Source organism: Podarcis bocagei (assembly GCF_964188305.1).
Source record: "Podarcis bocagei genome assembly, chromosome: 17".
Taxonomy (NCBI): domain Eukaryota; kingdom Metazoa; phylum Chordata; class Lepidosauria; order Squamata; family Lacertidae; genus Podarcis; species Podarcis bocagei.
In genome coordinates this window covers 27,963,623-27,989,954 of record NC_138143.1, presented here as the reverse complement: position 1 = coordinate 27,989,954, position 26,332 = coordinate 27,963,623, and the positions used below count along the sequence as shown (strand labels likewise).

The following is a 26,332-nucleotide window of genomic DNA, read 5'->3' as shown; positions in this document are numbered from 1 at the left end:
AAGGGGAAATGTGTGTGCGTCCTATGGGGCGAATGCAGGCTTTCGCTGAAGCCTAGAGACCGAGAGGGGTCGGTGCGCACCGACCCCTCTCGCTCTCCAGGCTTCAGGGAGCTATCCGCAAGTCTTGCAAGCCCGGCGGGATGTCCCGTGGGCTCGCAAGGCTTGCGGGCAGCAGCCTGCAGCCCAAAAGCTCGGGGGACAGCGGCGAGGCGCTCCCCGCTATTCCCCGACCTGATCTGGAGGCTGGCAGGGGGGGGGAAGAAGCAAGCTTGCTTCTCCCCCCTGCCAGCCCCACAAGCTCGGGGGATAGCGGGGAGGCGGAGCGCCGCCACCCCGCTATTCCCCGACCTGATCTGGAGGCTGGCAGGGGGGAGAAGCAAGCTTGCTTCTCCCCCCCCCCGCCAGCCCCACAAACTCGGGGGACAGGGGGGCAAGCTGTCCCTGAAGGCAGAAGAGGGAGATGGAGCACTCCGTCTCCCTCTTCTAGCCTGGGGATGGCTGCGAAAACCGGGGGGAGATAAAAATTTCCCTCTTGATTTCTCCCCAAAAAAACTAGGTGCGTCCTATGGGCTGGTGCGTCCTATGGGGCGAAAAATACGGTAGTTAGACCAAATGGTTTTATTTTGACCGCTTCATGTATTATGCTCAAGGTTCACAACCTAGATGCTTTTAAGCATGCCATGAAATATCTAATGTGTGACAGCAACATGTCTACAAGCACAACTATTATGCAGGTCCCTTTGACTGGGAGCTGTGTTTGGCCGCAACTTCCTGTACATGACACACTCAGTGAGAAACCCAAAGTTCACTTAGGTACAATGAGCCAAAAAAAGTTTGTTTTCCAAATTGTATGATTCCATAGCTTTCCCAGCTTAGCACTGCAAATTGTTTTTAGGGGGGGAAAGGGGGGAAATGCATTCCTCCACTTTAAGATTTTATTCTCCCCCCCCCCACACACACACACACTGGGGGCAACACATCCCATTTCGCTGCATGAGGCAAATGGAAATTGGCGTCAGCACCAGCGCCAATTCTGGATGAGGTCACACCAGTTTCTGGCAAGGTCGCACATGCTTGTGCGATTTCAGCGAGATTTTTCCAGGTTTATTGCTTGACCGGAGACGATCACACCACACGGGCAACCACCTTTTAAGATACTAACAGTGCAATCCTGCAAACGTTCTCCCAGATTAAGTTCTGTTTTTTAAGAACTGCAATCTTGAAAACCATTGTCGGTCTCCTGTTTTTAAAAAGCTGTTCTCAATATAATAAGCTGCCCTAGAGAACTTCCCTCACAGGAAATTCCCAAGAAAATGCCAGGGTGTTGTGTCTCAGGGGTGTGTAACATTTATAACAAAGCTATTACAGGCAACATCCCTCGTTCTCGTTTTTACCTGTTTTCGTATCTTGGGATCCCGTGGGCTCCAGCCCTCATCCCAACTCTTTTCTGCTTTGTTGCTGGCTATAGTGAATGGCCTGATAATAGGAATGAGAGACTACCGGAGTTTAAAATGAAATTTCCAGAAACTAAAAGGCAAATGCCTGTTTCCATCCAGCCCAGTGTTTAGACCACGATAGTACTTAACAACTTACATGGTGCTCTGAAGTGTTTAAAGGACTTTAGGTATTGACTCAGTAACCTTCACAACTACTCTGTGAAATGAGTCAGTGGGTTCCCCCCGCCCCCATATGACAAATGGAACCAGGGCTGAGACTGAGGAAATAGTAGCTTACCTAAGGCCTCCAAGTGATTTTGTGGGTCAAAATAGATTTTAAGCCAGAACTTTCCAACTTCTTAGCACTCCTCACACACTAGCATGGCATTACCATGCCCCTTACCCCCTCACTTCCCATGGGGCATCCGCATGACGCCATCATTCATTCGTACCCACTGGGTGCCAGGAGGCTGTGCCCCTGAAAATGGCAGATGGGGTTAAAGAGCCACAAGCCAGCAAGGACCTTTGGTACAAGCAGTTCCTTGCTGGGTGGTGAGTTTTGGTCCCACCAACCATCATTTTTAGAGATACAGCCTTTTCCTTTCCCATATAGACAAATGGAGACGTGTTAAGAACTCCCACAAACCCCTGCAATTAAACATTGCCAGTCTCACTTACCATCACGTTTCAGTAAAGTGTATTTGGGCAGTACAGTAGTTAAATATTTATTTATTTAAAAAAAATTAATAATAGTCTCTTGCAGTATTCTTTTTTAATGGCCACTCAAGTGAATTGGACCTCCCACTTTCCAGCCACAGTTGATATTGCACACCCATTGGCATGGATGGAACATAGTTGTACACAGAGAAAAAGTACAGCATCCCCCAAATAGCATGGAAGGTCAACTGCAAGTCAGCTTTAGCTTGCAGCAGAAGAACAATAATTAGTTATGCTAGTAGGTGCCCATCTGCAAACAGCTCAACTCTCCTCTAAAGTGTGTAGACGCAATGCTTGCTTGCTTTTTTGTCCCAGCCTCAGAAGTTCGTTTCATGGTTTAAAAACAAAAGCAACTGTGATCATCAAAAAACCATTGAGCATGATTAAGACCTGATCAAGTATTTCCAAAAGGCTTTGTAAAGTCCCAGATGGAACAAGGGAGAGAAAAGCCTTCTGTGGTTCTTAGTCTTGGGCTTTGATCATCTGCGGATGAAGTGCATTCATTGTATATTAAGGCCATGGCAACTCTGGGTTCCTCTTTGAGCCTGACGCTGCCACAGCCCTACCATTAGGCAAAATGAGCTGCAGACCTCAGGCAGCTTTTTTTTTGAGTGTCAGGAAAGGGGAGCCAATTTTTAAGTTACTTTAATATATCATTATTGCTTTTTACAGTCGGGGAAGAAGAGAGGCATTTATTAGCTCTTCTGTCTCAGGTGCCAAAATAACTTGATACGGGATTGGCGGTGGGTGAGGGTGACCCACCGCAGGCAGCGAAATGCCTTGTGCCCGCCACTGCTTGTGTTGTTTCACAATGAAATTGCAGTTCATCCCGATGTTGCTGTGCTCTTCCTTGCATGTTGGCTTTTCCATTGACGTGCTTAAATTCAAACGTTTTCGCCTGTAGCTGTGCTGACATGCTTTTTTCATCCCAGGGAGTAAGAAATGCAGAATGCTGCAAGGTGGATATGTCTTTCAAGTTAACCAGGCTCTACGGATGCAAACTTTTTAAGTGCACAGAACTGTTCAGTGGCTGGCCTTTTCAGGAGAATTTGAGATTGGTAACCGAATAAACTATTCTCTTGCTCTCTTCCCCCCCCGTCCTCAGGTCCTTGAGGCTACGAGAGTCAACCGTAGGAAGAGCACCCTGGCTCTGAGGTGGGAAGCAGGCATTTATGCTAACCGAGAAGAAAACGAATAGTTCTCTTGGCAAAGTAAGAGAGCAGTTAAAAACCAAACAACAATGCAGAGACGAAGAAACCAAATAGAAGAACAAGGTTTTAATTTTTTTAAAAGGAAAGCTTCAGCATTTTAATCCGGTATTTATTACAAGTGTATCGATCTCTGCAACCCATGTTTAAACAGAAGCAGTTCATATATGCATAGATATACGCACAAAACACGCAGAAAAGTTATACTAAGGAAAAGCATCTGCTACTCCACCCCCTGCACACACACCAAAAAGAAAAAGGACGTGAAGAAGCAAGCAGCAACCTTGGTGCTGATATCATGGCTGTGTCAAGAAGCAGCAGCAGCAGCGACAACCCAAGAGGACACATTTCAGAGCGAGCAGAACGAACACGTGTTCCTTTCTGAATATTGTCTTCTTCCCAGCCTTGTATGTGGAACAGGAAGAGTTTGGCCTAGATAGCATTTCACCACAAGATGGCACCTCACATGGAAACAAACAATTGTTCAAGCTATCTTTGAGCTTGACAGCAGCTCTTCATCATCCCACGTGTAGCGTTGAGAAGAGGGCTATTACTCTGATATATCCTAGACAGCCATAATATAGCACGGTTTATTTTTATTGTTAACAAATGGGGGGGGGGAATTCGGAAGGCTTTCTGTTAATTTAAAAGGTTTTTTTAGAAAGCAACAAAACAGAGGCTGTTAACTTGCAAATGTGAATGTACAATCCCATACATTTAGCCATAAAATACGATGTATTAATTTTTTTTTGCTGTTTATTTTTGAAAGGGTTTTTGGGGGAGATGGCAGATTGTTCACTTTTCTCTTAACTTATAATGGGGTGGTTTTTGTTGAAGATTTGCCATCCCATTTTTTCCTCCTCACATAATCAGTATGCTTAATAATGTTTCCTTTTAACAGTGCTGCACAATCCATAGGTAGCATAGAAGAGAGAAATGCCAAATAAGGATATCTTAGTTTTAGTGGGTCTATATGCTTGAAGTGAGCAGTTTGGCCTCCTCTCTGTTTCTCAGTGCTTACTGGCATTATCATCTGTCTTTAACATGAAAAGGACCATTGGAAGAAGAGTCGGGCTGAGTTGGAAAGATATGGGGAGCATCTGAACCATTGAAAATATTTTTACTTGAGGCAATAACCGACACATCGAGTCGGAATGTTACAGAGAAGGAACGAAAGAAAAATAATGGTATCTTTAACTATATTTATGCTATGTAAAGGTCTTAGTTAATAGAGCGGGAAGGGCAGAGATGTTTTGCGTGACCAGGAAAATGAAAAGTTGGAGAAAGTAACGGAGGGAGTTGGGAGGAGGGGAGCCAGGGCCAAAGGACTATTTTTGCTGTTCAAACAGTGTTTTCAGAGCTAAAAGATAATATTGCAGCTTTAGTTCGAGTGTAGGGTGGGAATCAGTGACAAAGGAATATGGAGTGGTTGTGAGTGTGTTTGCTTGTGTGCGTGTGAAGTAGAATGGTGAAGACAAAGAAATGTGGGTGTAGAGATTATTTTCTCCAAAGCTGTTTGCCAGCTCTAGGGGTATAAACGTGTGTGTGTTTTTTTTCTTTTATGAAAAGGGATATAAAAAAGGCACTAAAACTGATGCAGTATTTGTTAATAACTAAGCTGAACTGACATGGTATTTGCATGAGTTAACATTTCCAAAAGTATTGAACAATTTTGTAATCTTGACATTTAGGAAAGAAATGCGGTATTTATTCTTATGCTTTGCCGTCTGGCGTAGTCTTAGAGGCTGCTGGTTTTCTCTTGTTGTGTCAAGAAATGCAGTAGAATGTGTTTAGTGATGGAATCCCAAAAAAATTCTGGACTAGAGCTTGTCACATTTTAGGCAACTCAAGAATGGTACATGCATCTTAACTAAAAATTACTTTTCATTGATTTGTAAGAGGAGGCAAAACAAAAAAGCCAGCCCTCCACAAGTTTCTCTTCTGTTTCCATTTTATTTTATGTTTCATGTTATGAACAGGATCTTTGTATTCCGCTGTTTAGACGAACAAGGAGATTTCATGTTGAAATACATTAATTTCCTCCTGGTAAATGTCTAAATATAAACAGAGTAGTATGAACACAACAGCCTTGGCAAGGATTCTGTACTGTGTGCAGAAACTAAAGTAGAAATATTTGGCTATAACATAGACCAGCTGCTTGGATAACATCTGTACCGAATTCTGATGCAAACCTCCAAACCAAGCTCCTCGCGTATATAGAGGAGCCAGTCATAAAGAATTGAAGATAAGAGTTTTGCGTATACAACGGGAGCTTTCCCTGCCAATAGGAGAATCCACATTCTGTGCATCGGCAACGCTCCTGGGTTACGCGCCAGGCTAGCTATCCTCTGCTTAACTCATTAGAAACCATGGTGGATCCTATGCCCTTTGCAGATTTTGTAATCAGAAAATCCAATCAGAAAATATTTTACATAAATGATCTTTATATTAGTGGTTTGCACACTTTTCTGATTACTTTTTTAAAAAATGGGAATTTTGGGGCACAAACCAGCCAAAGTTAGTTGCTGTTGTCCTATAGATTTCCATAGGACTACGCATTTAGCTGTTGCTTATTTAAATCAGCGGAGGGTTTTGCTTTGTTTTTAGTGTTTAATTTTGGCTTGGTTGTGCGATAGGTGTTTCCCGAGGCTTAAATGCTGCGCAGGAAAGAGGAATCCAGCTAATGGGATGAGAGGAAAAATAGGTATGTTGAAAGAGAGAGGGGGAGAGATGCAACACAGTGGATTCGAAACCAGAAAGGGCCAGAGGCCAGAATTTAGAAAATTCTTTCTTTCTTTCTTGCCTGCAAGGGTCACCCAATATTTTCCACTGTTTTCTGAACCTTTTAACAAAAACTGCCTGTACAATCAAGTTGGGATTTATTTATTTTTTTACTCCAAAAGACTGTGTCTTTCAAAAGTGAGGTTAAAAAAAAAAATTCTCAGGATTATGACGAAGCAGGTGGATTCTGTGCTGAAGATGTTTTTAAGCCAGTAGTGAGTAGAGTAGTGCTCTGAAAGATGGAGCGTGGAGAAGGTGGGTGATCAGCTTACGTTACACACAACCCTTGCTGAGAAATGGTGGTTTTCTTACAGGGGAGGTAAAGCCAAAAATAATACATTTGCTTGGAATGAGAGGCTTTCTCCTCCTTTACAAGGTTGTAGTCAAGTCAAGGTGAAAGAGCAAGGAATTGTTATGGGAAAATCCCCTTTTTTTCTAGAAGCAAAAATAAAAAAGCCACTTCAAAACATACATTTCGTTTGTCTCTACGTATCTTGTTCCTCCCCCCCCCCCCAGTGTTTTCACCCCAGCAGCAAAAATCTGAGATGGGTATCATGGCATCATGGGATAACTTTGCTAAAAGGAAAGAGAGGCTTGATTCATTATGCTATTCCCACAACACAGTTTTTGATGGTTATTATTGTAAGCTACTGACAAAGGACAGTTTCTTTTTCAGGAATTACGGAACCTTAGCTACCATTTTCAGCAAGTGCTTTGATAATGGAGCAATGGACTCGTCTCTTCATTATTCCCACCACCACTGCTTAATGTCTTTAAATATATGCCAGTACATGTGAATATATTCAACAACAAAAAATTAATGCAGAATAAGCTTTGCTTCCAGGCACATACAAAGAGTTAAGAATTATTACTTTTTTGAAGCAAATACTGATAAAATTGAACTGTGCGTTGACTAATAGTTAAGGATTGCAATTTTGTGACGATGTCCAGGATTCTATCCCCAAAATCTTAACTGCAGAGCAGTTTCCTCAGACCAGTTCTGACCATTTCATTCCCAGTCCAGAAGGATCCATTGCAGAATACTGTGGCAACTCCGTCGTTGCAAATGACCAACCACTCTCGCAGCAAAATAACGTGGCTTCTTGTATATGTTTAACCACTTCATTGCTGTACCCTGCTTCTGTTTTATAGTGACTGTGAGGCATACAATGCAAGTATACACTTATTTTCTCATTAAAACTTAAACTTGTCTTGTGTTTCTTATCTGAAAGCGAAGGGGGTTGTGGGGATGTCGCATTGTTGGCAGTGCCCTTCGGATCAAGTGTTTGCTATGGCAAGCAGCCCATAGGCCAGATTAGGCCTGGCGAACTTGTCTTCTCAACCACCTTCCCTGTGACCCTGTCATTCTTCCATTGAGATGTGGTAAAGATTTCACCCGCATTTTCAGCTGGAAAGGAAATCGGCTTGTTTAGAAAAGCTGGGAGGGAGGAATTCCTCACTTTATATACACAACATATGCTTGATATATATGGAGACTCCATTTTCTCAGGGTCTGGTGAAAGAACAATGTTAAAAACAATTGATGACCTCCTACCGGGCCACAATAGAAAGTGTCCTCTCATATTGTATCACAGTGTGGTACGTTGGCTTGACAGCCACGGACAGAAAGTCTTTACAGAGTGTGGTGAACACAGCACATGATATCATGGGCTGTCCCCTGAACCCACTAGATGGCATCGCAAGGGATTGTTGCCTTAGGAGAGCAAGAAAAATTCTAAGGGACGATTCACACCCCAGCCAGCACCTCTTTAATCTTCTACCCTCGGGCAAGAGATATAGAAGTATAATCAGTCATACCAACAGGCTAAAAAACAGTTTATATCCGTGTGCTGTTAGGCTGCTGAATGGAAAATAATTTGTGCAGCTGTCTTTTGAGGTTGGTGTATTGTATGACAAGCACATAGCGTGCAATGAGATTGAGTGTTTGGGGAGGGGGAGGCTTGGTTAATTTCATTGTACACAGGTTGTACATTGACAATAAAGGTATTATTACTACTACTACTACTACTACTACTACTACTACTATCTTATAAAGCCAAACCCATAAAATGGGGCCTAAAGCAGCCTCCAAAAATATAGACATTGGCTGCCCATGGGCTACTTGTGAATCAGCATGAAAAGGCAGTACCATGAAATCCTTGCGAGCAAACTGCTGTTTAGTCTTTCTCCACCTAGCCCTTGAAATAACCTGGAATTCTGGCATGCACAGCCGATTTTGTAAGTGTAATTAAGCCTTCAAATAACCACACAGACATGGGCATATTTTTCCCCATTGTAGAAGGTGGGTGAAAAGATGAGCACTAGACTTTCAGTCCATACCTGAGGCAGGCTAGAGGCAGCTTCGTATTATGGGAAAGCAACAAAATCAATGTGCTTCCTCCTTGCACATTGTCCTGTCCGTGGTTGAGCAGTGGAGAGCCATGCACCTCTCATGTAGGGAGGTGTGTGCTGCTTATTTTTTGTGCCCATGCATTCACCCACAGAGGAAGGCCTCATGCCAGCGGGTGGTGCTGTGGTCTAAACACAGCCTTTTGGGTTTGCCCATGGGTAGGCAAAGTAAGGCCTGGGGGCTGGATCCATCGCCTTCTAAGTCTGGCCCTTCTAATCAATCGCCTTCTAGGTCTGGCCCGCGGATGGTCCGAGAATCAGCGTGCTTTTACATGAGTAGAATGTGTCCTTTTATTTAAGATGCATCCCTTGGTTATTTGTGGTGCATAGGAATTTGTTCATTATTTTTTTTCCAAAATATAGTCCGGCCCCCCACAAGGTCTGAGGGACAGTGGACAGGCCCCCTGCTGAAAAAGTTTGCTGACCCCTGGGCTTGCTGATCAGAAGGTCAGCAGTTTGAATACGCATGACGGGGTGAACTCCCATTGTTCTGGCCCAACTTCTGCCAACCTAGCAGTTTGAAAGCACGCCAGTGTAAGTAGATAAAAAGGTACCACTGCAGCGGAAAGGTAAATGGTGTTTCAGTGCACTCTGGTTTCCGTCAACGGTGTTCCATTGTTTCAGAAGCGGTTTAGTCATGCTGGGCACATGACCTGGAAAGGTGTCTGGACAAATGCCAGCTCCCTCGGCCTGAAAAGTGAGATGAGCGCCACAACCCCATAGTCTGCTTTGACTGGACATAACCGTCCAGAAGTCCTTTACCTTTACCATGCCAGCAAAGGTAAATCATGTTCCTGTTCCATGAAAACCTCTGGGATTTAAGTTAGTTGCGACTAACCTATTCCCTTGGAGTTAGGCTGCATTCCAGATGTACTTATTCTGGAGTAAGCTCCATTATGCCACATTGGACTTCTTTGGTATGCAAGTTCCTGTTTTTCACGTAAGATTTGGGAGCATGGAAAAAGAAGGCCTCACTTTCCCTTCCTCTCTCACATACTGTGAGGCCAAGCTTTCATTTCTCATTTCTAAGTGTCCATAACATCCCTGCGAGGGCAGCTTCTTTTGATGACCCATATACTGATGCAACAATAGGTCAAAGAAAATACAAATTTCCAACTGGAACTTTTAAGAGGGGAACTGCTCTTGTAGGAGACACAAGTTTGAATCGGGGATTTCAGATGGATGCATGTGCTGCAATGCCACCTAGGGCACAATTTAAGCAATTCCTCAATTATACAATTGGTCTCATAGCATCAAGCCCTGACTGAAGCAGCAGCTCCCCTCCCAAATTGTGGCGGGGAAACCGCTAAAGTGCTAGGTGACAATTTGTTTTCTTATATATCGCCAATTCTCCTTTTTCTTTTTTGCGTTTCATAGGTGGTTAGCAGACAGTTTTTGATAAACTAAAGCAATTTAGTGGTCAGAGTGTCTTGTGAGCCCAGTGTCCTCAACCCACAGAGGAGCTGCCCATTGAGTATCTGCATGAGTCACTGCTCTTACCAGCCCTGTGTCTTCTCAAAGTCTGCTGGGCAATAATAATGCTAACCTGTCTGCTTTCATAGAATCATAGAATCATAGAGTTGGAAGAGACCACAAGGGCCATCGAGTCCAACCCCCTGCCAAGCAGGACTGAGGTTGGAGCATTTATACAGGGACACAGCAGAATTGGTCACCCTCTGCACCCCTGCTTGTCTCTGCATGAGTCACTGTTCTAGATCTGCCTCCTTCCAACTAGGAGTGACACACAGGGGGGGAAATGGGAGACTCCTCTGATGTTAGGCCATTCTTCTGCCACACCCTCTGCAAGTCATCCTCTTTAAGCACAAAGCATGCCTGTGATTCCAAGTAACCCTATCAGAAGTTTGGGAAATCCTGGCGCCTGCCCAGTTTCCCTCTCAGCCAGTAAAGGTGCTTGTTCTCTGCATCAGTTTAACAGCTTCTGCTTGCAGAAAAGAGCCTTTTTGCTGGCTTGAGTGATTACAGCTAGAAGTGTGGTCATGGGCCTCAGCCTCAGCTTGGCTGATAAGAACAAACCCAGCCTAATGCAAATGGGATGATGCCCTGCAGCCACTGTGGAGAATCACTAGTGCAAGGGAAGCCCCACTAGCCAGGTGAGAAACAGGCCTGTGACCCAAACCTAGAGTGATAACCCCAGGTGGGGTGTCTATTCCTCCTTAATTTAGCATCACCAGTCCTATTTTTTCTGCTGTATGTGGCTTTATTGTGTGATGGTTCCAAATTGGAGTCCAACAATGGGGGTACACAAACTCCCTATCCTTAAAGAAGGTGAGGAGCTCAAGCAGGAACAATAAGTGTGAGAAGGGCTCAGCAGTAGAGTATATATCAGGCATAGGCAAACTTGGCCCTCCAGGCGTTTTGAGACTACAATTCCCATTGTTAAGTTGTGGGTGAACATATCAGACGACACAGCAAGTCTTCAAACAGCTCTTGTTTATTCACAGGCCAGAACAGAACTGAACTGAAGGGTTCAGTCAGCCTGCTTATATAGAGCTCCAGTACAACGTAACTGTAACAACTTTCTGTAACTATCCAATCACTGAATGTCACTTTCGATCCCTTATTTGCATATGTGGACCTGAACTATCTACAGTATCCCCCTGCTGGCTCAGGGTGAGAACTTCAGTACATAACACCCATCATCCCTGGCCTGTTAACTAGGGATGATGGGAGTTGTAATCCCAAAACATCTGGAGGGCCGAGTTTGCCTATGCCTGATATATATCTTGCAGGGGGAAAGGTCCTCCCAGATTCCTGGAATCTCCAAGTTGCCCTGGGTAAAATCCCTGCTTGAGACCTTGAAGTGCTTCTGCCAGTCAGAGCAGGCAGGATTGGGCTCAGGTGCTCAATTAGTCTGACCTTTTGGAAACCACCTTTCTCTGTCCCTAGCAGCGGTGTTTACAACTGCACAAAGAACATCCCTTCTATTCGCCTGTAATACCTTGACCACAGACTCTTGCTTCCCAGCGCCTCCTTGCTATTCTTGGAATCGCCCCTCCCAGATGATAAAGCACCAGTCATCTCTGTTTGCTTTTAATCATCCTTCAGGTATGTTACAGCTCATTGCGATCCTTATCTCTGGACGCAGTTTGGGGATTGCTGGTCTCCCAAGTATATATGCCAGGGCCCCCCCCCTCTCTCTCTCTAGTCCCACGCCTTTGCCCTATTTGCAAAACCGAATGAGGTTGATTGGTAAAGGTGCTTCTCTGCTGTGCAATTCACTCTCCCCAGCGTTACTCAAGAGGTTCTTTCCCGTGTTTATGGAGCCAGGTTGCAGGGGGTGCTTCTAGGACAGACAAGATAAATGGGCTGAGAGCAGCAATTGATCATCAGGCAGTCCAGCAAAGACAGCTATTGATCCAGAAAAGAAGAGAGGGGAAATAAGGGTCAGTGTTTCCTCCTTCTTCTTTTTAATGAGACAATTGATGTGCATGGAGGATATCTGAGGGCTATTCTGCTACACAGTAGGTATGGAAACACAGTTAGCTCTTTGCAATGGAAAGCCCAAGGGATTGGGCTGAGTGGTCCCTGCCAGGTAGTTACGTAAGGATTTTAGAGGAGAGAGGCTATTTTGGAAGATGCATCCCTGTGTTCTGTCTAAATATTATTTCCCACTCCAGGAGACTGTAGCAGAAACCAGATGCCCTGTAAGGCTGATAGACAGGTGTCGCCAAGAAAGGTCCCTGATACCTGGTGCAGTTTGCACTTTTTTAAAAATGTCATTTTTATTATAAACAAGACAACAAGCACTTTATTTATTTTTTTAATGACCGAAATGGTTAAGCGTCAGCATGGGAAGGCCGAGAGAACATTTGGGTTTTCTTTCTGGAATGCAAGCCTGCCACTTCTATTACAAAACCGAACTCTCTGTTTTAATACAGTTTTATTTATTCTGCTAAAGAAACACACATACAAAATAACAGAACATATCCAATCGGAAAATTTGACAAATCAATAGACGTTAAAAAACACACCAGTCAATACAAGATGATCAAACTGTAGATACAATCATCATCATCATCATTTTATTTGTATGCCGCCTTTCCATAGTTAAAACAATGCTCAAGGCAGCTTACAACATGACAAGGTTTACATCAGGGGGAGGCAAGGTTTACCTTGCCTGGGCTGTTGTTGTTTAGTCGTTTAGTCATGTCCAACTCTTCGTGACCCCATGGACCAGAGCACGCCAGGCACTCCTGTCTTCCATTGCCTCCCGCAGTTTGGTCAAACTCATGCTGGTAGCTTCGACAACACTATCCAACCATCTCGTCCTCTGTCGTCCCCTTCTCCTTGTGCCCTCCATCTTTCCCAACATCAGGGTCTTTTCCAGGGAGTCTTCTCTTCTCATGAGGTGGTCAAAGTATTGGCGCCTCAGCTTCAGGATCTGTCCATCCAGTGAGCACTCAGGGCTGATTTCCTTCAGAATGAATCATAGAATCATAGAATCATAGAATCATAGAGTTGGAAGAGACCACAAGGGCCATCGAGTCCAACCCCCTGCCAAGCAGGAAACACCATCAGAGCACTCCTGACATATGGTTGTCAAGCCTCTGCTTAAAGACCTCCAAAAAAGGAGACTCCACCACACTCCTTGGCAGCAAATTCCACTGTCGAACAGCTCTTACTGTCAGGAAGTTCTTCCTAATGTTTAGGTGGAATCTTCTTTCTTGTAGTTTGGATCCATTGCTCCGTGTCCGCTTCTCTGGAGCAGCAGAAAACAACCTTTCTCCCTCCTCTATGTGACATCCTTTTATATATTTGAACATGGCTATCATATCACCCCTTAACCTCCTCTTCTCCAGGCTAAACATGCCCAGCTCCCTTAGCCGTTCCTCATAAGGCATCGTTTCCAGGCCTTTGACCATTTTGGTTGCCCTCCTCTGGACACGTTCCAGTTTGTCAGTGTCCTTCTTGAATTGTGGTGCCCAGAACTGGACACAGTACTCCAGGTGTGGTCTGACCAGAGCAGAATACAGTGGCACTATTACTTCCCTTGATCTAGATGCTATACTCCTATTGATGCAGCCCAGAATTGCATTGGCTTTTTTAGCTGCCGCGTCACACTGTTGGCTCATGTCAAGTTTGTGGTCAACCAAGACTCCTAGATCCTTTTCACATGTACTGCTCTCAAGCCAGGTGTCACCCATCTTGTATTTGTGCCTCTCATTTTTTTTGCCCAAGTGCAATACTTTACATTTCTCCCTGTTAAAATTCATTTTGTTTGTTTTTGCCCAGTTCTCTAATCTGTCAAGGTCGTTTTGAAGTGTGATCCTGTCCTCTGGGGTGTTAGCCACCCCTCCCAGTTTGGTGTCATCTGCAAATTTGATCAGGATGCCCTTGAGTCCATCATCCAAGTCGTTGATAAAGATGTTAAATAAGACCGGGCCCAAGACAGAACCCTGTGGCACCCCACTAGTCACTCTTCTCCAGGATGAAGAGGAACCATTGATGAGCACCCTTTGGGTTCGGTCAGTCAGCCAGTTACAAATCCACTGAGTGGTAGCAGAGTCAAGACCGCATTTTACCAGCTTCTTTACAAGAATATCATGGGGCACCTTGTCAAATGCCTTACTGAAATCAAGGTAGGCTATATCCACTGAGTTCCCTTCATCTACCAGGCTTGTAATTCTGTCAAAAAATGAGATCAGGTTAGTCTGACATGACTTATTTTTCAGAAATCCATGCTGACTATTGGTGATCACAGCATTCCTTTCTAGGTGCTCACAGACTGTTTGCTTAATGATCTGCTCCAGAATCTTCCCTGCTATTGATGTCAGACTGACTGGGCGGTAATTATTTGGGTCCTCTCTTTTCCCCTTTTTGAAAATAGGGACAACATTTGCCCTCCTCCAGTCTGCCGGGACTTCGCCTGTTCTCCAGGATTTCTCGAAGATGACTGCCAGTGGTTCTGAGATCACATCTGCCAGTTCTTTTAATACTCTTGGATGCAGTTCATCTGGCCCTGGAGACTTGAATACATCTAAACTAGCCAAATATTCTTGTACTGTCTCCTTAGTTATTCTGGGCTGTGTTTCCTTTGCTGAATCATTTGCTCCAAATTCTTCAGGTCGGGCATTGTTTTCTTTATCGGAGAAGACTGAGGCAAAGAAGGCATTGAGGAGTTCAGCCCTTTCTGTGTCCCCTGTTTGCATTTCACCATCTTCTCCTCTGAGTGACCCCACTGTTTCTTTGTTCTTCCTTTTGCTACGAACATACCCATGAATGGAGAGGTTTGATCTTCTTGCAGTCCGTGGGACTCTCAAGAGTCTACTCCAGCACCATAATTCAAAAGCAGTGAACTCGCCTGGGCTAGTTCACTCCAGCGGAGATCCCTCCATGGGCCTGATTATGTGCGCGCGTGTGAGTGGCACAGCCACAATTTCCGGTGTCTGCGCAGACATGATTTCCAGCGTCTGCACAGATGTGATTTTCAGTGTCTGAGTATGCGCAGATGCAATTTCCAGCACCGCAGAAGTGAGTCCCCACGCCGCGCTGTGCCTGTTTAGCACAGTGCATGGGGACTCGCCGAGTGGGCAGCTCAGTTCAGGGGCGACTCGTGGGCTGGTTAAATGACCCACGTGGGCCGCTTGTGGCCCATGGGCCTTAGGTTGCCTACCCCTGGTTTACATAATTACCAACATAACAAAAGTCATAAGCAATAAATAAAGCACATCAAAAGGTACACAACCAAATGGAAAACAATTTCCACATAAATCATAAAATCTAAAACTAAAAAGACAACATTAATATCAATAACAATTTAAAATGGCAGAGATAAAAAATAAAAAAAATAAAAATCATAAATTTGGGGGAAAAAACACAACATGGGTGAAAAATACATTTGGATAGGCTTGCCTAAACAAAAAAAAACCCACAAAACTTTTCAGGAGACGTTGAAAACAGCACAACAAAGGAATCTACCTAATATTAATGGATGTCTTCATGCTAAAGACTTGACAAATGACAATATTCACTCCACCTGCTTCTCTCCCTGCCTCTTCCTCTGTCTAATTGTCCCTTTCGCTTGCTTCTCAACTATGCTGGTACAAGCCTGCTTTGGGAACTATTAGAAAAAAAGTATCTGCTGCTGTCATTATCTATTTTTTCATCCGTGTGTGTGTGTGTGTGTGTGTGTGTGTTTCCAAAGAGCCTTGTAATCCTACCCTATCACCCAGTGCCCTCAAGCATACACAGAAAGTGTCATGGTTGTAGCCAGGATTTTTTTTGGGGGGGGGCAGAACCGATGTGGTTGGTCAGTTAAGTATTTCTATTGTTTTACTTGATCTAGGGAGGTGGGAGCTGGCCCCTGCCTGCCCCCCTCTTGGTTACAACCATGGGAAGTGCCCTGATTATTTGGCTGAAAAGAAACTGACCAAACTGCTTTCACTTCCTAAAATGAGAAGGAGAAATTCCCCAGGCAGGGCCATGTGACCTCTTGAAGCCACACCAGGAAGAGTAAGAGAGTGTAAGCGGACTCCAAACAGAGAGAGAGAGAGAGAGAGAGAGAGAGAGGTGAATGTTTGTCTGTGTGGACTGAGATATCGTAAAAGCAGTCTCTGCCCTGACTCCTGAGCAGCCTTCTGCCTCTGAAGCTAATACAAGGAGTCTTGCTTTTATAACCAAAATCAGAAACCCTGATCTGGCTCCCAGCCTCTTTTTCTGCCCTAATCAAAGGGATCAACAAACAGAAGCTTCCTGTGACCATGCTTGGTGGGATGGAGATGAGGACCTGGATTGAGCCTGTGGTTGCCGGGGCTCAGCTTGCAAGCTCTTTCTATGACACCGGGCTGCTTCTAGTGGTGAAGAACTACTACAACCAGACCAACTCCTCGGCTCACTCCAACGAGAATTCTCAGCAGAAAGCCATCTCCAACTTCTTCATCATCTACAAGCTTCTCGACGGCTTGACGCCGCTGCTGTCGGCTTACGGCCTGGCTAAGCTGGGCGACCTGAAGAGCAGGAAGATCTCCATCTGCGTGCCTCTCCTGGGCTATTTGCTCTCCCGGATCCTGCTGCTGCTCCTCATCCTGCAAATGTGGCCCATCGAGGTGATGTATGGGGCTGCTGTGTTGCACGGGCTGTCTGGAGGCTTCACCACGTACTGGGCCAGTGTCATGGCTCTGGTGTCTAAGGGCTCTTCCGAGAGCAGGCGATCGCTTCGCCTCATCGTCGTCGAGCTCATCTACGGCATAGCTGGCTTCGTGGGGAGCATCGCTTCTGGGCACCTCTTTGTCAGCTTCCACCTCAGCTACCGCCACGGCGCAGTCCTGGTTTCTTGCAGCGTTGCCTTATATGCTTTCTGTCTCCTCTACAGCCTCTTTGTCCTCAGGGTCCCCAAGACTGCAAGGTCTTGTCCTCTTGCATCCTCAGAGCCAAACCATCCGGACATCAAGCTGGCTGAGGATGATGGCGGAGAGCCTCACTTCCATGAGAGTCGCTCCTCTATGGTACCTTCCAAGCTCATCATTGCCATGCTTTTTGTGGCTGCCATAATGTATGACTCAACTGTGGTGGGAGCCATGGATGTGCTGCCATTTTTTCTCCTGAAGGAGCCCCTGAGCTGGGGGCCGGTATATATTGGCTATGCCAACGCTGCTGGCTATCTGATCTTTATCACCAGCTTCCTGGGAGTTTTTATGTTCTCCAGGGTTTTCAGAGACACCACCATGATTATGATGGGGATTGTGTCTTTCTCAGCTGGCATCCTCATCATGGCCTTTGTGCGATGGACGTACCTGTTTTACATTGGTGAGTAGAGCCATTCTAACTTAGTGGGTTTATTGTACTTCTATTCTGATGTCCCTTGTGAATTCTTGAGTATGGCTTACATGAGGTACCCAAGATCCTCTTTAGGCACTAACCAGGCAACACGGGTGGCGCTGTGGTTTAAACCACAGAGCCTAGGACTTGCTGATCAGAAGGTCGGCGGTTCGAATCCCTGCGACGGGGTGAGCTCCCGTCTTTCGGTCCCTGCTCTTGCCAACCTAGCAGTTCAAAAGCACGTCAGAGTGCCAGTAGATAAATAGGTACCGCTCTGGCGGGAAGGTAAACGGTGTTTCCGTGCGCTGCTCTGGTTTGCCAGAAGCGGCTTAGTCATGCTGGCCACATGACCCAGAAACTGTATGCCGGCTCCCTCGGCCAGTAAAGCGAGATGAGCGCCACAACCCCAGAATCAGTCACGACTAGACCTAATGGTCAGGGGTCCCTTTACCTTTACCTTTATTCTGATGTCCCTTGTGAATTCTTGAGTATGGCTTACACGAGGTACCCAAGATCCTCTTTAGGCACTGACCAGGCAAGTCGAATTCTGCATTGATAAAACCTCAAGTTCTGAGACTTTTATAAATTTTAGAGAGTCACACAATAGTATATTGCACACTTCTTCTAGGTTTGAGGAAGGAGCTGTGCAGGCCCTCAGAGCATCAGCACCAGCTATTGGCAGTCTTGCCCACCCATCCCTCTCGCTTTTGAGATTCCATCAGGCATTAACCATACACTCCCAAGCATGCCTTGAGTAATCATGAGGGCTAGTAACTCTAAAGCTAAGGTTGCCATGATCCCAGATTCTGCCTCCAATTCTGTCCTGCGTTGTGGGAAGGTGCAGCATTAATTCCCATATGCAGCAGAATAAGGCGATAAAATATATATTCATATTATTTATTAAATTTGTATACCGCCCTATACCCGTAGATCTCAGGACAGTTCACAACACGGAAGTGTTTCCCAGGTCAGATTGCAGGTTGGGGAGCAAACTCCGGCTTTTTGCCGACACTGAGCAAAAAATAATAACAATAATATAAAAGAATATAAAGGGAAAGTGAAAAGAGAAAGAGTACATGTTGCATTCATTTGATGCATGCAGGAAGTTGTGATGTAGCGTGGGTGACAGGCTGTGCTGCACTGATAATGGGCATCGTCAGCCTTGGTGGAAGAAAATATACTTGCTTGTTATGTCTCTCTGAAGATCTCGGAGCAAAACATGTGGGTGTAGCTGAGCCAAACCTGTTTCCAAAGGGTATCGCATAGCAACCACAAACCATGCACTCATCTGGTATTCTGCACTACGTTGGCAGAAAGCTATTAATACCTTCCTCAGAAGTGTTGCTCAATGCTTAAAGGTGCTTCCTTGTCCTCCCGTTCCAGTTCAACCTGTATTGTTCCATTTTTGCACACCTGTGGGACTGTGTATATCTGCTTTTCCTGACCTGGTGCTGTCCAGCTGTTTTGATCTACAACTCCCATTACCCTTGACTACTACTAGTCATGCTGGCTCAAGTTGGTGGGAGCATTAATCCAAAACATCTGGAGGGTGCCAGCTGTTTGCCGGGCTACAACCAATAAAAGGCTATTGTTCCAAATGCGGGAAGCAGAGCAGAGTTAGAAGACATTTCCTGGTAGAAAGTTAATATTTGCAAGATTCCCAGAGAGCTTACCTGACGGAAGAGATCTTACAGCACAATCTTCTGCATGTTGAGTCTGGTGTTAGTCCCACTAAGTGGGGCTTACTCTCAGAAAAGTGTGTACAGGATTGCAGGCACAATTAATAAATGAATGAGCTGGTGGCAGATGTATAAAAGTTCACACAATGTTTTCATAGAATTGTAGAGCTGGAAAGGGGTCACAAGGGTCATCTAGTCCAACCCCCTGCAATGCAGGAATCTTTTGCCCAACGTGGGGCTCAAACCCACGTCCCTGAGATCATGAGTCTCATGCTCTTCCAACTGAGCTATCCAGTGAGGAAAAGCAATGATACCTCCTTTTTAGATTATTCACTGGCCCCGACTTGGTGGAACGCTCTGTCACAAGAGACTAGGGCCCTGTGGGACTTGACATCTTTCTGCAGAGCCTGCAAGACAGAGCTGTTCCACCTGGCCTTTGGTTTGGACTCAGTCTGACCCTTAAGTTTCCCTCCCCTTATGGTCTTGATTTATCGACTACTTTTAAAATGAGGCAGCATTTTAAATTGCATTTTAACCTGTATTTTAAATTGGTTTGTGTCCCCCCCCCCTTATGTTTTTTACTGTGATTTCATTGGTGTTAGCCTCCCTGAGCCCAGCTCTGGCTGGGGAGGGCGGGGTATAAATAGTTTTTTAAATATATTATTATTATTATTATTATTATTAGTATTAGTATTAGTATTAGTATTAGTATTATTAATTAGCTTGTGCTTTTTAAGCTTTAACATGTGCACTACTTCAACTGCAGGGACGCGGGTGGCGCTGTGGGTTAAACCACAGAGCCTAGGACTTGCTGATCAGAAGATCGGCAGTTGGAATCCCCGCGACAGGGTGAGCTTCCGTTGCTCGGTCCCTGCTCCTGCCAACCTACCAGTTCGAAAGCACGTCAAAGTGCAAATAGATAAATAGGTACCGCTCCGGCGGGAAGGTAAACGGCGTTTCCGTGCGCTGCTCTGGTTTGCCAGAAGCAGCTTAGTCATGCTGGCCACATGACCTGGAAGCTGTACGCTGGCTCCCTTGGCCAATAAAGCGACATGAACGCTGCAACCCCAGAGTCGGTCACGACTGGACTTAATGGTCAGAGATCCCTTTACCTTACTTCAGCTGCTAGGCAGTGGAAGTTTGGTCTGGTGATTACATGAACCCTCTCCGTTCCATTCTCTTCTGCTCCAGCCCGTGGTGTGATGTTGTTTGCCCTAATTCCTTTGCCGACCATCAGATCTTTGCTGTCGAAACACATAGAAGGAACTTCCTATGGTAAGTTGCTGCTTTGAACATCTTGGCATTGTTCATTTAAATGCAAAAAAAAAAAAGTTTACTTATTTTGTTCAGAATAAGGCTATGAAGACAAGACACATTTCTATCATTTTGTGTAGTGGATCTAAGGAGGATAGATTCCCTCACCTCCATCTTTCAAATATCATCATCGTACATGACATGGGTGATTGATAGATTAACTTAATGGTGCAGGCATCTAACTTGGAGCAGACCGAATTAATGAAGGATCTCTAAGCAAGCTGCCTGATGGTACTAGATACTAAAGCCAGAATGGTTCCTTTTTAAAAAAAAATGCTTTTATTAAAGATTTTCTTGGGTTACAAAATCCATTGCCTGCTGACCAACAGAGAGTCTCCCCCTCCCCTAATAAGTAGCACTACGTACTAGCAAATGTATTGTTACAAAAGTTGGGTGCCCATTCCCACTCTCTCCCAAACAATAGCAAGATCCCAGGGGGTTCCAGGCACTCGCCCCAGGTCTGTGTTCCTTTGGAGAATTAAGACATGGTGGAGACTTGTAGCTTTTTTAAAAAAATATGGCTTGTTCACCTATTTACACCTTCAGTCTGCATGGACAGGTTCCAGGTCTTACAGCAAGGTAATTTCAAGAGGGGCTTGTCCCCCACAGCAGTGCAGCCAGCCTTCAGCTAGCCTGCCCAAGATGGATCCCAGTCTTTTCTCTCTCTTCTTCCCAGAACACCTTGTTCAAAAACGCTCTTTTCCTGCCACCTCAAACACACAGCCTTGGCAACACCTGTCTCTCCAGGCCAAAGGATTCCTCTCAGGTGGTCCATTGACCCCTTTTATCATGATAAAAGATCTGCTGTTTGCAAGGCCAGCCAGGCTAGTTTGCATAATTCAGCCCAGGAATTCCTTGTCTGGCACAGTTCTGAAGCCTGTACTTTCATCCATACCCCAATTAATTAAAATCCTACCATTTATCAATTTTTAGGATTTAAGCCCCCCACCCCCAAATGTATAATGGTACTGTGCCCGGGTTTCTTTTACAGTCACTTTTTGGGCTGCAATAAATTCTGACCTCCCGTCTGCTGCCAGGTAGCAGAAATAAGCTGTTTATTATTTATCGGCTCACTTTTCAGAAGCCAAAAGAGATATGATTTTTAAAAGCTCTTAATTACTCTGGGGCTCTTTAGCTCACTTTCAGCATGATATATCTCCACCTTGGCCATCTTTTAAAAATTTAGAAAGCTTGGAAAGTGATAAATAAAAAGCAAAGCTGTTTAAAGTGGTCGTTGAGTGTTATTTTATTGTGTTCCACTCCCACTCTTGTTTCTAGGAAAGGTGTTTGTCTTGCTGCAGCTTTCACTGGTGATCACAGGTGTTGTGACCTCAGCTGTCTATAACAAGATCTACCAAAACACCTTGGAGTGGTTCAGTGGGTTCTGCTTCCTGTTGTCATGTGGTGTAGGATGCCTGAGCCTCATCCCTATCAGGTAAGCAAGGCAAAAGGTAAACTGCTATTCTGACAGCCTGCCCTTTCAAGAGGATTGTTTTTGTATCTGTGTGTGGCTCATAAAAACTCTTTTATTTGATGAGGGGTTTTATTGAACTTTTAGCTCTTGTTTATTATTCTAGGTCTGCTATGTGTTTCGGTGTGTAATTGGTACCTTTCAGTTGGCTTGCTGTTTTCAAAACAATTACCGTATTTTTCGCTCTATAAGATGCACCAGACCACAAGACGCACCTCCCAAAACTATTTGTTGGAAGCCACCCAGAGTGGCTGGGGTGACCCAGTTAGATGGATGTGGTATTATTATTATTATTATTATTAGCAGCAGTAGTAGTAGTAGTAGCAGCAGCAGTATCTGCTTTGCCAAACACGTTTGTGAGTTTTACAAGGTGGCAATGGCTGGGCAAATTGCCAAATTGTGAGCATTTGCCCTCTTGAAATTTGGCAGAGGCTCCATCAGCTTGTGTCCCAGACTAGCTCCCTAGTACAGTGGTACCTTGGGTCTCAAACTTAATCCATTCCAGAAGTGCGTTCGAAAACCAAGGCGCTGCTTCCGATTGGCTGCAGGAGCTTCCTGCACTCAAGCAGAAGCCGCGTCGGACGTTCAATTTCCGAGAAACAGCACAGTTTTGCAAGGAAGTCCACAAAAATGAAAAACTCTTTTTGAAGCATGGGTTGCATGGTTACCTAGAAGTCATGCTGTAGCAGTGGAGTTCCTACACTGGCAAAGGGTTGCACTAGAGGATCTATCGATCCCCCAGACATTTATTTATTGCCAGCCGGCCTATGCGTGACCTCTTGGAGGTGATTCTCGCTCATGCATACAGCTAGACAACCGGCTGCATACAAGGTGTTACTTCTCAATCTGCCAGCAGATGGAGACACCTGCTACCCTTTTCTCAGCCACCGTGGCCAACGTTAAAGTCATCCTCCACAGCAGATTCTTGTGAGCTGGAGAACACCATCCACACATAAGGGGAAAGTTTGCAGAAGTACCAAAATAAAAAATGCTGAGGGTTGTTAGGTGGTCCAGTTCCCTTCACAAAGCTGCAGTCCCTGGGGAGAGGGATTGATTGTTGAACCACTCTGGTAACTGTAGCTCTGTGAGAATTGAGGTTGCCTAACAACTCTCAGAGGGACACGAGTGGCGCTGTGGGTTAAACCACAGAGCCTAGGACTTGCCAATCAGAAGGTCAGTGGTTCGAATCCCTGCGACGGGGTGAGCTCCCGTTGCTTGGTCCCTGCTCCTGCCAACCTAGCATTTCGAAAGCACGTCAAAGTGCAAGTAGATAAATAGACACTGCTCCGGCGGGAAGGTAAATGGTGTTTCCGAGCGCTGCTCTGGTTCGCCAGAAGCGGCTTAGTCCTGCTGGCCACATGACCCGGAAGCTGTATGCCGGCTCCCTCAGCCAATAAAACAAGATGAGTGCCGCAACCCCAGAGTCGTCCGCGACTGGACCTAATGGTCAGGGGTCCCTTTATCTTTTTTAACAACTCTCAGCACCCTTAACAAACCACAGCATGTCTGTTTAAAGTATCATCCTAGTGCTTTAAATGTATAATGTGAGTGTGACCTTGTTGCAGGTCCCACTTCTCCCTAATACTTTATTTTATAAGCCATCTGGTCACTGATTATGCTACTTTGGTTTGGGCAATAATTTTTTTTTTAAGATATGACTTCCAAACAGGAAAATTGTACATTTCAATCCTGTTCTTGGGATTAAGAACAGGCACACTTATCCCTTTGATTTTACACATCAATTCCTCCCTGTGTTTTGCTTCTTTCTCTCTCCCCTGCAGTATTATAGCATGGAAGCAAAAGGCACCATCTGGTTCACTTGAGATTTTGACGGACTGAGAGCAGAAGGAAGTGGCTGTACCTATTTCAGAACCAGACGTACAGATCAAGAGCATGACTTGAGGGGCCCAGCAGTTGGGCTGCTTGAAAGATGGCCTGCGTCTTGCAATTACCTGCATGGAGAGAGATGTTCGGTATCTATTGACTGGTCTCCATAGCGTTTCAAGGGGATGGTGCTGCAGGTTAAAATCAAGATGCAACAAGTGAGACAATTGGCAGCTACAGAAGAAGAGGTGGCATTGTCACTGTAACATGATTCTCCTTCCACCCAAAACAGTTGCCATCGCTAATGCCAATTCCCTCATCTGCATCACTCCAGCTCTGAAAGCAAATGTCCTCCCCTCTGTAAACAACAAGGGTCTTGCTACCATCTTTCTAGATAGAGCAGAACATGCCACACTAGAGGCCTTCAAACAAAAGCAGGTCAGAAGCTCTCGATTGCCCACACTGAGCAGTTGGGTTAGACTATATGGCTTCCAATGACCCCTTCCAGCTCTATTCATCTATCTCACTGAAGTCGCAGTAGCATTTGAAGTCCAGTTTTGAGGGCCTTCTGGTGGTTCCCTCGTGGCCAGAAGTGAAGTTACCAGGCAGAGGGGTTTCTCAGCAGTGGCGCCCTCCCTGTGGAACACCCTCTTGTCAGATGTCAAGGAGATAAAGAACTACACAACTTTTAGAAGAATCTGAAGGCAGCCCTGTATAGGGAAGTTTTTTAAATGTTTGATGTTTTATTATGTTTTTATATTTTGCTGGAAAGTGCCCTGAGTGGCTGGGGCAACCAAGTCAGATGGGTGGGGTATAAATAATAAAACTGTTGTTGTTGTTAGCTTTCATAGTATGAGTTGGAATGTTTAAGGGACCACAGACTGCTGCTTCTTCATGTGCATGTCTTCAATGTGCGACTTCACATTCTTACAGATGTCCTTACAACAGGATCCAAGGAGGGAGGAGAGCAGTTGCTCACACTTCCTTGCTAGGGGAATAGAAGCAATGTTCTATAATCCTCTTAACAGTGACTGGACCAGCCAGTCAGCAATTCCACTCAGGAGTGAGTATATACACTTTGGCAAGATATCTAATGGTTTCTTTCCCCCAACAGACTATTCATCACATTGTGCTGCAACTCAGCAGGGCTTTGCTCCATTATACCCTTGTCTAAAGTCACCTGGGTACCATGATTCTGCCTCTGTTACACTACAGCTTGGATTATTGCCATTTATCTATTCGGGGGGCAGGGGTTGTAAACATGGTGCTGGAACTCACAACATGAAATGAGGACAAAGAGGTCACATCTACACTGTGCATTTAAAGCACAAAGCTTACCTACCCCCTACTGAATCCTGGCAGCTGTAGTTTGTGAAGGGTGCTGGGAATTCTAGAGGTAAACTATAGTTCCCACAACTTCTCCTTTAGCCATCTAATCTATGTTGGTGCTGTAAGCAAGGTCCTAGGTGCAGGGTTCTTAGTTCACCTGTTCCATTCAGAAGTCAGTAGGATGTAAAAATCATTCTACTTTGGCTGCAATGATGCCTAGTGTCAGAAAGGCAAAAGGGTTTGGGGGGGGGTGTCATCACAAGTATTCAAACCTTCAATTCTCAGGCATCTTATAAGCAAACACAACACACACCAAAAGCATCGTATTTACTGGTAAAGCAATTTAATCCGTTTATTGATCTAGTCCTCTTTTTTTGTCATAGAAACCATCCTTATACACACAAAGAGTTTATCAAGCATTATAAATTATTTTGCCTTAAAAAAAACACCACTACAGAGTCAACACAGCACAGTACTTATTATTTTGTACATAGGCATATAAAAAAAGATAAAAGTGAGCAGACCACATGCTAGCACCTGGACAGACCTGGAGAACCCAATTCACAGGGAAGCTCCCTCAGAAAGCCCCACCATGCACAAAGACAGCTGACTTTAGCCTTGGTAGGGCATACAGAGAAGAACTTCTTGCTGGAAATATCCTGCCTGTCTCCCAGAACAAGAAGGGAAATGGGTTCATCATGTGCTTAGTTGATATGTAAACTGGAAGTGCTGGGAGAGGAGAGGAATAGAACCAAGAGGTCACCTGCAGCTTCCATTTTGGTGGTCAAATTTAGCTCACAATACATACACATTCATCCACACGTAGTCTATGTTTGGGATGGCTGGTGTGCTTGGGTTTTGCTGATGACTCATCGAAAGCTGCCACTTTGGGTTTGCAATCCTTTCCTTGCTTTGGCCGTGAATATTTATTTTCTTCCTTTTTTACTACTGCTTTCACTTTAGCTTTTAAAAAGCACAGATGGGGACTGAAAGACTGCAAGAACATATCCCATGCTATTCATCATCGGCTTAACTTCTGCCAACAGTTACTAAAACACAGACGTAAACAGACTCCGGCAACACACTCCACATGGGTCTCTAGCAGATGAACTGCAGAAAACACTTGACAGCAGAGACAGTCTAATCTCCCATCCTCCCTTCCATGCATCAAACCATTTCCCTAAATAGCAGTCTTTGGAAGGGGGTGGGCAAACTGTGGCCCTCCAGATGCTGTGGACTACAGCTCCCATCAGCCCCAGCTAACATGGCCAACAGTCAGGGGGGTGAGAGTCCAGCAACACCTGGAGAACCTCAAGGCTCCCCGTTCCAGAGTTTTGCTCTTTCACCTTGAACTTGCATCTCTTTTCAGACACTGGCACAGCTCAA

The 26,332-nt window shown here is 45.1% G+C and overlaps 2 protein-coding genes across 11 annotated transcripts in view; both read left to right on the top strand.

The window, feature by feature from the left end:
- Positions 1–7,353, top strand: part of PALM2AKAP2 (PALM2 and AKAP2 fusion) — a 228,592-nt gene extending 221,239 nt beyond the window's left edge. For all 10 annotated transcript variants that reach the window (XM_081176172.1, XM_081176169.1, XM_081176171.1 and 7 more), the window contains one exon: positions 3,259–7,353. In XM_081176172.1, coding sequence (XP_081032298.1) covers positions 3,259–3,266 — 8 coding nt within the window. In that variant the 3' untranslated portion in view covers positions 3,267–7,353. The remainder of the gene's footprint in view (positions 1–3,258) is intronic.
- Positions 7,354–14,806: 7,453 nt separating this feature from the next.
- SLC46A2 (solute carrier family 46 member 2) lies at positions 14,807–24,458 on the top strand. Its single transcript, XM_081176691.1, has 4 exons — positions 14,807–17,317; positions 20,200–20,283; positions 21,601–21,757; positions 23,575–24,458. Exons 1-4 carry the CDS (start codon positions 16,273–16,275, stop codon positions 23,630–23,632), a joined length of 1,344 nt encoding a protein of 447 aa, XP_081032817.1. The 5' UTR covers positions 14,807–16,272; the 3' UTR covers positions 23,633–24,458.
- Positions 24,459–26,332: the final 1,874 nt, after the last annotated feature.

Bases quoted from the DNA above. Each gene is read 5' to 3' on its own strand.
- SLC46A2 (XM_081176691.1), top strand. From the start codon at position 16,273: ATGCTTGGTGGGATGGAGATGAGGACCTGGATTGAGCCTGTGGTTGCC. The intron at 17,318-20,199 runs GTGAGTAGAGCC...CTTCTGCTCCAG, and splicing joins GACGTACCTGTTTTACATTG to CCCGTGGTGTGATGTTGTTT. The intron at 20,284-21,600 runs GTAAGTTGCTGC...TCTTGTTTCTAG, and splicing joins CATAGAAGGAACTTCCTATG to GAAAGGTGTTTGTCTTGCTG.